A 15,166-nucleotide genomic window follows, 5' to 3' on the forward strand; every position below is an offset into this window, starting at 1 on the left:
CCTCTGACACTATGGCTTCGTGACCTTGGGCAAGTCGCTTCAGATAACTCTCCAGGGAGACAGAGCCCTGTAAAAATAAGAGATCGTAGTAATTTGAAGAGGGTGATTTCAGTTGAATGTGAAGCCTAATCCTGACTGCAAAGGGTTCAGAATCGAGTGAGAAGAGGAGTCATGTAGTGCATATGGCTTTCTCGAGGGGTTTTGCACAGTCAGATAGCTCCAGCATGCGGAGTGCCGTGCAAGGGTGCAGACGGAAATATCGGGGTGCATACTTTAAGGATGGAGGCAATCACACATCACCTGGGCCAGGTGCAGTTCATTCCTTTCCCCATCGGTCTCCAGGCCACTCCAGCCCCTTCCTCCTCCTGCTTCCAGGCAGTCACCTCTTTCCCGGTTAGGTCACCAGGTACCCGGAGCTCCCAGGACCAAGGACGGCCCCCAGCGCCCCCTCCCCATCCCGGCCCCGAGACTGGGGGTACCCGGGGAACCCCCCGCATGCGGGGAGAAAAGAGAACGCGCCGGCCGCTCCCGCTCGCAAGAGCCTAGACCTGGAAAAGGCCTCGGAGATCATCTGGTCCGGCGCCCTCATTTTACAGAACAGGAAACTGAGAAACATCAGCTTCGGTAAAGACCCTGTGCCCCCCACTGCACGGCGCGGGCCCCCCCGAGAAAGGAGCCAGTTCTGGCCACCACGCTATGAGCGCGGCCCCTCGGGACTCACCTCGTTATTGAGGTTTAGGACTCCCGTCTGAGCCATAGGGAAGCCCCCAGACCCGGGCGCAGCCACAGCTGCGGACGATGGCGCGGAGTCCGAGTCTCCCGCTGACATGCCGCTTCACCGGCACTGCCCCGACACGCTCCCCAGGAAAACCCAACGGGACACCAGCACGCGTGCGCAGTGGGCCCTCCTGGCTACGGAGGGAGGCTCTTTAGGCCCAAGCCTAGTGATTTCCAGACCGACCTAAGCGAGCCGGTAAAAAGGGTTCCGGGAAAGACCGGAAATTAGGGGTTGTGGTGCGCAGCATCCGGCGCAGTGTGGTGACGTGGCTGGTTCCTCTGGTTCATTTGGTATATGAAGTGTGCAGGATTTTAACAAGTTGTGTTGCATGATTTCCCCGTTTTTTCTGTTAATTGACTTCATTTAAATGATTTTGTTGTCGAGTCTTTTCAGTCATGTCCGACTCGTCGTGACCCCATCTTTTTCTTGGCAAAGATTCTGGAGTGGTTTGCCATTTCCCTCTCCAGCTCATTTTTACAGATAAGGAAACTGAGGCAGATGGGGTTAGGTGACATGCCCAGGGTCACGTCACACCGCTAGTAAGTGTTTGAGGTCGAATTTCAACTGTGTCTTCCTGACTTCCGGTCGGGTGCTCAGTGGATACACCGAGCCACCTAACCGGCCCAATGATTTGGGCCTTTAAGCAAAAGCCTGGAGGGTTGCTGGATACCCATTTTCACTTGAGGAATGGAATTGGGATTTGAGAAAGAGAGATTTGGGGAATAGGGCGAGATTGGGTGACGCCGAGGTCCCCCGTGTAGGGGAGCATTTTAGTTCAAATGTGTTTTTTAAAAAAAAGGCCTGAGCTAAGACTTGCCAAGGACAGAGCAGCAACAGCTTGGGGGGGGGGGAAGGAGTAGGGGGGGCGTGACATTCCTCAGGCACTTACTAGGTATGTGACCCTGGGCAAATCACTTAACTTCTCTGTGCCTCCATCTCCTCTTATATGGCCACTAAACTTATTTCTTTCCCTAAATCTATAATCTACTTGGGCCCCTGGGGAGCAGGAAGGAACAGGAGTAGGAGTTAGCTTATCTCGGGTTTACTACCAGGTCACCTGCCATACATGGAACTTTTTTTTTCAAGATTTTAGGTAATTTGACTTCTCTTGTTTCATAAAGTTAGGCCTGTGAAGAACAGAATTTGTCAACCAGACTTTCTGACACTTCTTTTCCATCCCCAAATACAGTGCAGTTGTGGAATTGGTGGGAGGAGTACCAGGAGGAGAAAGTGAATTTGGAATTTTCAGTGTCATTTATAAGTTGATAATTACACTAATCTTTTGAAGTGAATGACAGTTAAGTTTCTATAACAATCACGTGGAATTATTTATATTAGAAATAATCCATTTGAGCCCCTTAAGATTCATGCCAGTGCATTGCAAATGCAGTGTGCATTGTATATAAAGTTCATCTTACTGACCTAACCATGCACATTAAGATTTTATAAGTTAGTGGTGGTAGATTTGCAAAGCAACTCCTTCAAGTCTACAATGTCTGAAGACAGGAATGAAGTCTGACAATTTTTTTTTAATGACACTACTGACCTGCATCAATCAACAAGCATTTAAGATAGAGCCCTTATCCTAGAAGGTGAATCAGATGCTAACGCAGTAGCTACCTGTCATTACCTTTTCTTATTAGTGTGCTATTCCTTTCCTCTCTTCACTTTTGGAAGTTAATTGCATACAGGAGAGTGACCTGAGATCTTGACTTCAGTAACATAGTGCTCACACTAACAAATCTTTTTCTGTGATGCCTTACCTGATCATACCCAAATGTATTCTCTTCTACCATTCACTTGTATATACCATTCTGAACCTAAAATATATTTCTTTGTCTTGCAGGTGTTTTTGTGTAATACAAGACGTCTCCATTGCCTTTAGCTCAACTAGCATAGCTTCTGAAACAGTCTTGCTTCTCCTTCCTCCACATTGTTGCCAAATCAATCTTTCTTAGGCACAGAACTGATACCACTTGTTATATTCAAAACCTTTCAATGATTTCCTATTGCATGCTTTACCCTTATTTCCTGGTGATAACTGACTACCAATACATTCAAGCCACCCTACCTTTCTAACCTTTTCTAAAACTACTACCAACCTTCCCTCTTTTCTTTATCCCACTCCAAACTCCCCACCCACCCACCCCATACATCCAGTTTGGCTGCTGTCAAATTGAATCACAATATATCCTACATTTTCTTCCCTTTTAGCATTTGCTCACACTATTTCCTATGTCTGAAATGTTTTCTGCCCCATCAATACCAATTGAAACGCTACCCTTCAAGATTCAGTTGTAAGAAATAATTTCCATGATAAAACTTCCTTGATCCACCCACTTGAAGATGCCTGAGAATTTTCAGTGATTGTTTATAGCTCTCTTATGGACTTGCTATGTTCTGTTTCATATAATAGATGTTTTTATATGTTGTTCTTACTTTTAAGAAGTTAATATAATGCCAGACTGTGCCTACCACCATTTGAGTCTAGAAGTTTCTATGATGTAAGCTGAGGCTTCATGAAAATGGAGAGCAGGACAAACTTATAGCAGAAGATGCCTCAGGCTGGCCAGATTAAAACTATAGGTAAGAACAATATCAAAAGAGCTCAAGGAATAGTGAAAAAGAAAAAGTGTAAGGTCAGGCAAAAGTTTTAGGTGCTGGGAAAATGCATAGTGTTTGAGTTTAACAGAAAACTGGGCTCAGATTCAGGGGCAAAGCCAAGATGGGGGTGTGAAAGCAGTGACTTGTTTGAGCTCTCCCCCAAACTCCTCGAAATACCCATAAAAATGGCTGTAAACAAATTCTAAAGTAGAAGAACCCACAGAAAGGCAGATTAAAACAAATTTCCAGCCCAAGACAGTTTGGATGGTTGATCAGAAAGGCATATCATGCTGTGTGGGGAGAGGAGCATAGCTTGCATGGGCTTGCAGGCCGCAGTGAACCTGGAGCAGGCCTTAGAGAAATGAATCACAAGCAGCTGTGGCAGTTTCCAGACTCCTTAATCCACTTACTCCGAAGACAACTTAGAAGGTCAGTGGGAAAAGTCTGTTTCTGTGGTGCTGAGAGAGGAGCTGGGTCAGAGCCAGCTCCAGAGCGCAGAGCGAGGGCCGCTGGGGCAGTGGCTGCATTCTGAGCTTCCAGCCCACAGACTAAGGGGGAATCAAGTGGCTGATCAGAGGGGGACTGCAGGGATCTCTTTGACGGTGCTGAGGCAGGAATCTCTTGCTTTGCCTGTGCTTGGATCTGGGTCACAGTTCTAGGTGGCTGTGTGGGTTGAGGAGGAGCGCTGGCTCGGTGGAGCTTGTAGTGGCAGTGGAGAGAAAACCCTCCTCACAATTCCAAGAGAGAAAAGACTGCTTGTGGCCAGTCACTGAAAGACCAGAGCACAGGCCAGGAAAAGAGTAAACACCTTGACCTTTATCATACCACCTTGGAAGAACTGAAAATTTATAGGTCCCTAGAAGTATCTCTGAAAACAGCTGTACAAATCCCCAAAGCTTGGGAAAACACATTCTCCACATTGGAAGCAGACTCTTACCTTAACAAAGAGTTTAAAACTCAAGTAGTTGGCTGGGATCATTAGCAAACCTCACAAAAAGAGTCAGACTATATTATCTTACTTTGGCAACAAAGAAGATGAAAACATACAACCAGAAGAAGACAACAAAGTCAAAGCTCCCACATCCAAAGTCTCCAAGAAAAATATGAATCCGTTCCAGGCCTTGGAAGAGCTCAAAAGGGATTTTGAGAAGCAAGTAAGAGAAGTAGAGGAAAACCTGGGAAGAGAAATGAAAGAGATGCAAGAAAATCATGAAAAACAAGTCAACAGCTTGCTAAAGGAGACCCAAAAAAATACTGAAGAAAATAACACCTTAAAAAATAGCCTAACCCAAATGGCAAAAGAGGTCCAAAAAGCCAATGAGGAGAAGAATGCCCTAAAAAGCAAAATTGGCCAAATGGAAAAGGAAGTCCAAAAGCTTACTGAAGAAAATACTTCCTTAAAAATTAGAATAGAGCAATTGGAAGATAGTGACTTAATGAGAAATCAGGACACAGTAGAACAAATCCAAAAGAATGAAAAATTAGAAAACAATGTGAAATATCTCATTGGAAAAACAACTGACCTGGAAAATAGATCCAGGAGAGAGAATTTAAAAATTATTGGACTATCTGAAAGCCATGATCAAAAAAAGAGCCTAGACATCATCTTTCAAGAAATTATCAAGGAAAACTGCCCTGATATTTTAGAACCAGAAGGCAAAATAGAAATTGAAAGAATCTATCTATCTCCTAGGAATATTGTAGCCAAATTCCAGAGTTCCCAGGTCAAGGAGAAAATATTACAAGCTGCCAGAAAGAAACAATTCAAGTATGGTGGAAACACAATCAGGATAACACAAGATTTAGCAGCTTCTACATTAAAGGACTGCAGGGCATGGAATATAATATTCCAGAGGGCAAAGGAGATAGGATTACAACCAAGAATCACCTACCCAGCAAAACTGAGTATAATCCTTCAGGGAAAAAATGGTCATTCAGTGAAATAGAGGACTTTCAAGCATTCTTGATGAAAAGACCAGAGCTGAATAGAAAATTTGACTTTCAAATACAAGACTCAAGTGGAACATGAAGAGGTAAACAGGAAAGAGAAATCGTAAGAGACTTATTAAGGCTGAACTGTTTACAGTCCTGCATGGAGAGATGATATAACTCATGAGACCTTTGTCAGTATTAGGGTAGTGGGAGGGGAAAAAATTATATGTATGGATGGATAGATAGATAGATAGATAGATAGATAGATAGATAGATAGAGGGCACAGGGTGAGTTGAAGATGAAGGGGTGATATCTGGAGAATAAAATTAAGGGGTGAGAGAGGATTATACTAGAGAAGGAGAAAGGGAGAGGTAGAATGGGGTACATTATCTCGCACAAAACAGACAAGAAAAGTTTCTTACAGTGGAGGGGAAACGGGGGAAGGTGAGAGGAAATGAGGGAATCTTATTCTCATAGGATTTGGCTTAAGGAGGGAATAACATACACACTCAATTGGGTATGGAAATCTGTCTTACCCTACAGGAAAATAGGGGAGGAAGGGGACAAGAGAGCTGGGGGATGATAGAGAAAGGGCAGATTGGGAAAGGGGTAATCAGAAGGAAGTACTTCTGAGGAGGGACAGGGTCAAAAGAAAGAATAGAATAAATGGGGGGGCAGGATAGGATTAAGGGAAATAGAGTTAGTTTTTCACAACATGTCTACTATGGATGTGTTTTGCCTAACTGCACGTGTATGGCCTGTATTGAGTTGCTTGCCTTTTCAATGAGGGTGGTTAGGGTGGGAGGAAGGGAGAAAGTTTGGAACCTGGAGTTTTAGAAACACATGTTTAAAAAATAATGTTTCCACATGCAACTGGGAAATAAGAAATACAGGAAATGAGGTACAGAAATCTATCCTGCCCTGCAGGAGAGTGGAAGGGTAAGGGGATAACAGAAGGAGGGGGGAGAGATAGAAGGGAGGGCAGACTGGAGGAAGGGTTATTCAGAATGCATGCCATCTTGGGGTGGGGGGAGGAGCAAGATGGGGTTAAAATTTGGAATTCAAAATCTTGTGGAAGTAAATGTTGAAAACTAAAAATAAATTTATATAGAAAAAAATAATAAGGTGCTCAGATTCCTAAAATCTAGCCATTGCTGGGATTCTTATAATCTAGTCACTGCTCAGGTTCTTATAATCTAGCCATGGCTCAGATTCCTAAAATCTAGCCACTGCTTAGGTTCTTAAAATCTAGCCACTGGTCAGATTCTTATAATCTAGCCACTGCTTACTAATGTTCAGACTCCTTAAGAATCTGCCCAATATGATGGGTGTTCTAATAAACCTTGTCTTTGGCTGGAAAAAAAAAACCTGAAGAGCATTGCCATTTTGCAAGTATCTGTGTTTTTATGCCATAATGTAAGTCTAGCCTTATCTTGCTTACCCTAGATGAGGAGTTTAAGCTGCACAGCTTCCTACAAATCATATTATCCTTGTGAAGAGAAGCTCTCTAAGTGGCAATAGATATCTTCAAGAGTTAGTCATAGGATATGATGAGCACCAAGTGACATCACAAAAATTGACTATAACAATAATAGTTGACACTTTTATATATCTTATTTTTCCACTTATTTTAACTTATTTAGTTAAGTAGTCCCTATAGATTTTTTTCATTTGGAAATGACTGATTATGGGCATAACTTTAAGATTTAAGGACAGGAGTAAAACAAGCATGCTCTTTTCCCAGCTATTTTTGATGTCTTTCTGGAAATATTAAGAATAGTAATAAGACAAAAAGAAATTAAAGACCTAAAGTTAGACAGAGGTGACAAAACTATCAATATTTGCTAATGATATGTTGGTTCTAGTGAATTATAGAGAGTCAGCAAAGAAACTGATTGATATACTAGATTCAGTAAATTAGTAGGATTTAAAAGAAACCCACAAAAATCAAGAACATTCTAGATAGTAGTAGCAAAAGCCAAGAGAAGAAAACAGGAAATCCCATTTAAAATAACTACAACATGTGTAAAATATTGGCAAAAAGTAATCACTAATCTACCATGTCACACTCAAGACTTGTAGATTTAAAATTACAAAATGCTCCTTGAATAAAGAATGAAGTTAACTGGAAGTCCTCAATATAATAAAAATGACAATGCCACCTAAATTATTTTTATAAATTTAGTATTTTTTATAAATCAAGATAGGATAAAATCAAGAGAGAGACAAAATAATGACAATTAATTTAGAGGAACAAATGATAAAAATTCTCAAGGGAATTTTTTTAAAAATAGGAATGAAAAGGTATTAACACTTTCAGACCTGAAATTAGATATGAAGCAGTAATCACAGTTTTGGTACTGGTTTTTAAAAATGGAAAAGTAGATAAGTGGAAGACTAGATGAGAATCATAAATTATCAAATTGAATGATGCAATGTTTGACAAATACTAACATATAAACTACTTAGAGAAAAACTAACAAAAGTTGGGAAAACTAGAAATCAGTTTGGCAGAAATTAGGTTTAGACTACTCTCTTACATTACATACGATATGACAAGCTCAAAATGGAAAGTTACCTGATCTCTGTATACTAAAGGTGAAATTAAAAAAAAAAATTTGACCTAGAGCAGATGCCTGTCACAACAATGGTTTGGAGGTGAATTCTTAAACCAAAGGATAGAAGCAATTAAAAAAGGAAAAAAAATTCAAATGAAATTTAAAAAGCTTACATGAACAAAATAGAACTAGAATAAGGGAAATGGTCAATGGGAAAAAATATTTGTATCAAATATCTCTGATAGAGTCTGATATCCAAGATAAATCAGAAGCTAACACAGATACATAATACCACCAATCATTGTCCAGTAGGTATGGTCAATGAATTTGAATAGTTTTCATAAGAATTGCCAATGTACTCATGAAATTTTTTCCAAATTACTAATAAGAGATATGAAAATCAAAAGGTCTCTGAGGTTTCACCTTGTACATAGCAAATTGACAACACTGGGAAAAAAAAGGCTGTGAATAATCAATTTGGGATGGTTGTAGAAAGATACATTTTGGATCTGTGAAGTAGTCCAATCATTCTGTGAAACAATTTGGAATTACACTAAAAAAGAAGTAACTAAAATGTCCATGCCCTTTGACTCAGAGATTCCTTCACTAGATATACCTTAAGCAGATCAATGATTAAAAAAAAATGCAAAATGATAGGACCTTCTCATACTGCTGACCATAATCATTGGACTGCTCCTTCCCAGAGAGGGTTTGAAGGAATGAGGAGTGGTATTGTTGGAAAGTTGATGCTTGCTTTTGGCAACAGGAAGTGAAATTGTCTGCCTAGCTCCCTCAGGAAAAGGAGAGTTGTCCCTTAGCAGTGGCCTCCAAAAGGAATAATATTTCCCATGGGGCTCCCAGGAAGACAGAGACCATGGCTGGTGGATAGGGGTACCAAGTAGGGACAAGAAAACCCTCCAATGGTAGCAAAAGAAGTCATGAAAGGTTGGCAAAGGCTCTTCCCCTGGTTATGCTTGAGGAAGTGATTTCTTGGGGCCAGGGGCCAGGTGAAATGGCAGACTAGGCAGACATTAACCCTAGTTGATTCTAGTGTCTCAAGGAACTATATCATTCACAAGATAGTAATAAAGCATGGTGTTCCTTTCAGAAGATTATACTGGAGCAAGGAGTCAAAGCTGAAGGGAGACCTGTAGTAGGGTTTTGTCATACAAATATGGCAGGAAGCCATCCCATTAATCTGACAAGCAAGGGGTTACTCTGGTTAGGTAGTTTTAGGGCATGGACATTGGAGGGGTTGTTTATAGGTCCTTTGTAAGGGTAGCATTTGATTTGCAATGACTCAGGCTTCATAACTTTGCCGTGATGAAAACTTAGCTTGAAGTGTTTCTACGAAAGCTGCGTCAAGGAAAAGGCTTTGATCTTGAAAAAAGAGACAGACCTATGAGTCTAACTCACCTGAGTGTTTATAAGGATATAAAGAAACTCCAAGCACATAGGACTTTTAACACTCAAGCCTTTACCTCTAGACCCAGATATTCCAGTGATAGGCACATAACCCAAGGAGGTCAATGATAAAAAAGGAAAGTTTCGTATACAACATATTTATACTAGCACTTTCTGTGGTAATAGAGAATTGGAAATAAAGCCCATCAACTGAAAAATGGCTAAATAAATTACAATGTGTGAAAGGAATAGTACAATTTTGTACATATAATGAATGCTGAGAGGCATGAGAAGGCTTATAAGAATTGATGTTTTAATATCAAGTAAGCTGAGCAAAGAAAACAGTATGTACAGTGACTACAACAATATAAATGGAAAGAACAATGCAATTAAACCTGAATTTTGTGACGTTATAATAAGCAAGATTAGAGCTAAAGAAAAAAACATGAGAAGGCACCTCTGTCCTTTCTTTAGGGAGATGAGGGACAATGAATATGGAATACTACAGACATCAGATTTTTTTCAGTGTATTACTCTTTATCTCTGGGCAAGGGGGGTGGGGAAGGTTAAGAGAGATACATTGGGTAATATAGGTGAAGTAAAAATAAAAGATATAAAAATTTTACTTTAAGGAATTCAAGTCTCTATACCATTCAGAAAAGTCACAAAAAAACAAAGGTTCAGGAACATGCAGTGTATGTCTTAGTAGAACCTTGAAAGTACAAAGAGAAAAAATAATTGGATCATCTATGAACACATTACTATTTCAAAAGAAGAGCAAGAGGATATATCCATGGGGAGAGACTGTAGCCACAACAGCTCTATGATCTGCTTGCAGGCTTTTAGTAGTATGGGACAGCTGACAGTAAAGAAAATCATTAATTTGTATGACATGATGAAAGATAGAGAAGCCTATACTCATGCCATGGAGCCAATTCACCCCAGTGTGTTGGTTAAGAGGACAAATTACATTATCCTCCCTTAAAGAGGAAAGTATCAGAAAGAATTATAAAAGAGGAACTAATTTCAGCTCTGTCATGAAGGAAGATTTTAGCATTATACCTAGAGCAAGCAGCTGAGTGTGTAGTAAGTGGCTTGGTCATCACTAAGACTGGGAAAACAGGAGCTAGTGTTATTTGGGATACATTTCACTGCCTTTGCAACAGGATACATGGTTAAAATCAGAGAGTATATTTAAAGCAGAGACTAGACTCTTAACTATTTGCCTGTAGATAACTAGGCTGACTGAAATTTGTGCCTTTAAGGTGTTTAAGATTGTTCACAGAGTGAAAGTCAGATGTGGGTAAACCCCCAGGATATGTTAATGAGTCAAGAAGCATTAATGAAGTCCTGCTAGGCACTGTCCTAAGCATCAGGGAAAGGCAAAAATAGGTCCTGCCTTCAAAGAGTTCACATTCTAATGAGGGGTGACAACATGCAAACAAGCATGCACATACAAGATATATAGAGAGTAAATAGGAGATAGTCTCAGAGGGAAGGCACTGGCATTGAAGGTAATTGAGAAAGGTTTCTTGCCAAAGGTAGGATTTTAGCTGAGACTTAAAAGACTCCAAAGAAGTCAGGAGGTAGAGACAAGGAGAAAGTATCCCAGGCATGGGGGGCAACCAGCAAAAAGGTACCATGTTAAGAGGTTGAGCATCCTATTTGTGGAAAGCAACGAGGCCAGTCTCACTGGATTGTAGAAAGAATGAGGAAGGGAGTAAAGTATAACAAGCTGGGAAAAATAAGAAGGGGATAGAAGGGAAAAGACTTTAAGTGCTAAACAGAATATTTTATATTTAGTCCTCTTAAAAGGCAATTTTGTCCTGGAAGTAATGGAAAGATAATGGAGTTTATCAAGTAGAGGAGTAAGATATTCAGACCTGCATTTTAGGAAGATCACTTTGGAAGCTGAATAGAGGATGGATTGAGTAGGGAAAGATATAAGCCAGGGTGACCAACCAAAAGTCTGTTGCAATAGTCTAGGTCTGAGGTACTGGGGTCCTGCCCCATGGTAGTGATAGTGTCAGAGGAGAGAAGAGGGAGTATCCAACAGATACTGCAAATGTAGAATCAACAAGACTTGACAACAGGTTGAATGGAGGTAGGAATGAGAGTGAGGAGCTGAAGATGACACCTAGATTTCAAACCTGGGCAGTTGGGAGAATGCTGGTACTCTCAATAATAATAAGGAAATTAGGAAAAGGGGAAGGTTTTAGGGAAAAGATAATGAGTTTAGTTTTAGATATGTTGAGGGTATCCAATTCAAGAATCCAATAGGTAGTTGGAGACGTGAAACTGGAGGTCAGGAGAAAGGTTGAGGCTGGATAAGTACATTTGAGAACTATCTCGATTCCTGAGGAGAAATTTCCCTGATGGATGTAAGTCTCTGTCTCCTTCCTAATACATTGATTATGAGAGAGTCATTCAGAAATGGACTTATTTTCATGTGGGCTCATATCCTGTGCCAGTGATTGATGCCATCACTAGCTATGGGAGCTCATTTTGCTGGTATGGACTAAATCTAAAGACATCCTTTTAGAGATATCTCTGGTCACATTGCTGATACTGCCTTAGTTCTGAGTGCTGCCCATAATGTTATGTGTATACTTGAAAGCTTGGACAAACCATTTATTTAAATAAGCTATTGATCCAAAAATGGAAAATGGAAAAAAGCAGGCACTGACTATAAATATCACAATCTCCTAGAAAAGTTTCACTGACTAGAAACAATTACATGGAAGCCAAAAAAGGCCCAGAAAACTTGATAAATGTTTAAGGAGAAAATGGCAAACTTTACAAGGATTTCAACTAAATATTTGTCTCAATCAATATGCATTTATTAAGCACCAACTATATACCAGGCACCATAATAGGCATTGGGAATTCAACTATGAAAGTGAGACAGTCTTTGCCCTCAACAAGTTTATATTATTCAAGATCAGAGGTTCTGAATATGAGGTCTGTGAACTTTTTAATTCACATATATATTTTAATGTAATTGGTTTCCTTTGTAATGTATATATTTTGTACTTTAAAAAAATTATGAGAAGGGGTTTACGGGTGTGGGACAGTGGCTACCAAAATCAAGAGTTTGGAGTCTGAATCAGAGATCAGAAAAGGTCTTTATTCTTTCTCATGAGAAAGGACACAGCCCTTGCATCTGCTCAAGCAATGGCAACCAGGGAGTGCGCATTTTGCAAAGTTTTATAGCTCTAAGGAATGCCCCCTCCCACTCTCTTACCTCTTTCCCCCATTGGCTGGGTACTCAAGGTGTACAATCTAAACTAATACCCAATAGAAGCAAACATACCCATATTTGGGAACTACATGTATGCGTGTACTAGGAAGTGGGAGTGACCAGGAACTGCCTGTTCTGATGTGGATTTTTGAGAAAGATGAAACTCAACTCAGGCCTCAGGCCTGAGGAAACTGCACTTTAGACCATCTCTCACAATCCCCTCTACCCTTTTATCATTACTTTGTAGTTTCCTTACAACACTGCTGATAGCACTTCTATTAGGCTCTCCTCATTATGGTCTTCAGGTTCAACTCTATACACAGTCTCTGAGGAACCCACCCCTGAGCTTTCACCACCATGATTTTGATCTCCCTGCTCACACATGTAGCATCTTTTGTACTGAGTTTTGTACTATTCAGGTGATTATTTGCATCATACAAGGCAAGCAGACAGGAAGAAGTATTACCCCACTTACAGCAATAAGTAAGAACCATAGTACTTGTCTCCACCAGGAGCCCCATTTAAACGCTACAATTTTCCCATGCCCACTTGTCCTTATGGGCATCACCTGGCCTATATGGTTCATCTTCAACAAACTTCCCTCCTGGCTGAAAGAACTGGGCTGAATTCCTGCAGGTGGGACCCTCGTTTTGTGATCTTGGGGTCCCAGCACCCCCAAACCTCCAGACCTCATCATAACCATTATGAGAAATCAAAGGATCCTGACTTATACAGGAATATACTAGTAACAGATGTCAAGACTGAATACTTAATTCCGAAATTCTAGGCCAAATAACTCAATCTTATACTTGCATCTTACTATAATATCTTTAGATACTTTCACATCAATCAATTCTATCATTTATTTATTTATTTATTATGTATTTATGTGTGTATGTATTTATTTATTTATTTATTTATTCATTCATTCATTCACTCATTTAATTTAGGCAATTGGGGTTAAGTGACTTGCCTAAGGCGAAACAGCTACCAAGTGTCAAGTGTTTGGTCTGAGGCCAGATTTGAACTCAGGTCCTTCTGACTTCAGGGCTGGTGCTCTATCCACTGTGCCACCTAGCTGCCCCTCATTTATTTATTTTTTTAATAGATTCAATGTTTATGCTCACAGAACTTATGATTATAGGAATTTGTCATGAAAGAACTAAAGTAAGGGAACAATTCTTCCCTAGATTCATGTCAATTCCAGGCAGAAGTTATATAATGACCAACTGCATTGAGCCAGGTTTAAAGTCTGCCAGGTGTCATAGTAGGGAAATTGAGTCAGGAGAATCCTTCCTCAGCCATGCAGAAAAGTTGTTCTCCAACCTTCCTATGAGAACACCCCCTTGCAGCTCATAGATGCAGTTCACAAACCTCTTTGCAGGTTGCTGATGTCATGGGTCTGTAGCTTAATCAGTTTCTTGTTAACCACACCCAGAGCTGGACTCAAAATAATAGTTCATTAACAGTTCCCAAGGTCTTAGCAAATTCCCTTTATCAGTGTTTCAGGTGTAACTATAGTTTCACATTAATTAGGGAACATCTCCAAAGTGAGCTTTAAGTAGCTTGCATAACTTGCTACACATGTTCTGGTTCCTAATAACATCCTAAGTAAAATCAAATTTCCATTAAGATCATAAGTTCCTACTCTAAACAGATTTGCCTTTCTGTTTCTCAAGCTTATTTACCTCTCTCTAACCATCCTTAATGTGAAAGAATGAGACACTTTCAGGACTCGAATCTTATACGGTAATTTTAGCTCTTGCTAGGCCATGGAATGAATTCAGATCAAAACAGTAAGATCTTTCCTACTTACAGCTTATATGCTTTAGTGTTAATCACTAGCCTTAGGTCTCTGACACTGTTCCCATTCAGACTGTTTCTCTAAAAGCACCCAGTTAAGTCCAGTCCAAGGACACAACAAACCCAGGAATGAAACTCTAAGTTCATAGTAGGTTTGGACATAATTTTCTTGCAAATAGAAATTTAGTAGGCCCTCTAAAAGAATATCAAAGATTTCAAAACATTTTTTTCTTCATAAAAGTATCTCCCTTTCTCAAAAACAGCTTACAATTTCCTAATTACCATAAAATTCCTGGTTACCTAAATTCTCTAGTCAAAAGGTATCTGTATGAGAATTGTGAGATTTTACAAAATCTTTTTTTTGCATAATTATCAAGTTTCTTTTCACACACACACACAAAATACTTTTACCAGTGCTTGACTTAAACAATAAATCCAAATAGCTTAGTTAACAATTTTAAATTTCATAAGTGAAAGCCAGATAATTCCAGCTAAAACTTCCCTTTAAACATAGTCAAAACTTGGAAGTTCTCATTTCTTAAATTACAATACTTAAAGGGAAATGTTACAAAACAGGACCATATAGAATGCCCCAACAGTCCTGATTCATTCCTTTTTCTCTTTTCTCTGAAGGCACAATTAATTTAACAACATACTAGATTATAAAAGAAATTGCCCTTCCACCAACATAACTAATACAATTGCTTACCAGATTACATCATATAAGAAAATTCAGAAATATGTATTATATTAAAAATTTAAAACAGACCCAGTAAAAATCTTTCTTTCTTTCTGAACCCTTTCACCAGGTCCAACAGTCTCCTGGGGCCACTTCCACCCCTATC

General features: G+C 39.8%; 1 protein-coding gene across 1 annotated transcript in view; it reads right to left on the bottom strand.

Annotated features, from left to right (window-relative positions):
• SRFBP1 (serum response factor binding protein 1) overlaps nucleotides 1-996 on the bottom strand; it is a 112,790-nt gene extending 111,794 nt beyond the window's left edge. The window contains exon 1 of the mRNA XM_021009512.2: nucleotides 722-996. Coding sequence (XP_020865171.1) covers nucleotides 722-829 — 108 coding nt within the window. The 5' untranslated portion in view covers nucleotides 830-996. The remainder of the gene's footprint in view (nucleotides 1-721) is intronic.
• Nucleotides 997-15,166: the final 14,170 nt, after the last annotated feature.

The sequence above is a fragment of the Phascolarctos cinereus genome, unplaced genomic scaffold, assembly GCF_003287225.1.
Source record: "Phascolarctos cinereus isolate Bilbo 61053 unplaced genomic scaffold, phaCin_HiC Scaffold_4;HRSCAF=312, whole genome shotgun sequence".
In the NCBI taxonomy this organism is placed as follows: Eukaryota; Metazoa; Chordata; class Mammalia; order Diprotodontia; family Phascolarctidae; genus Phascolarctos; species Phascolarctos cinereus.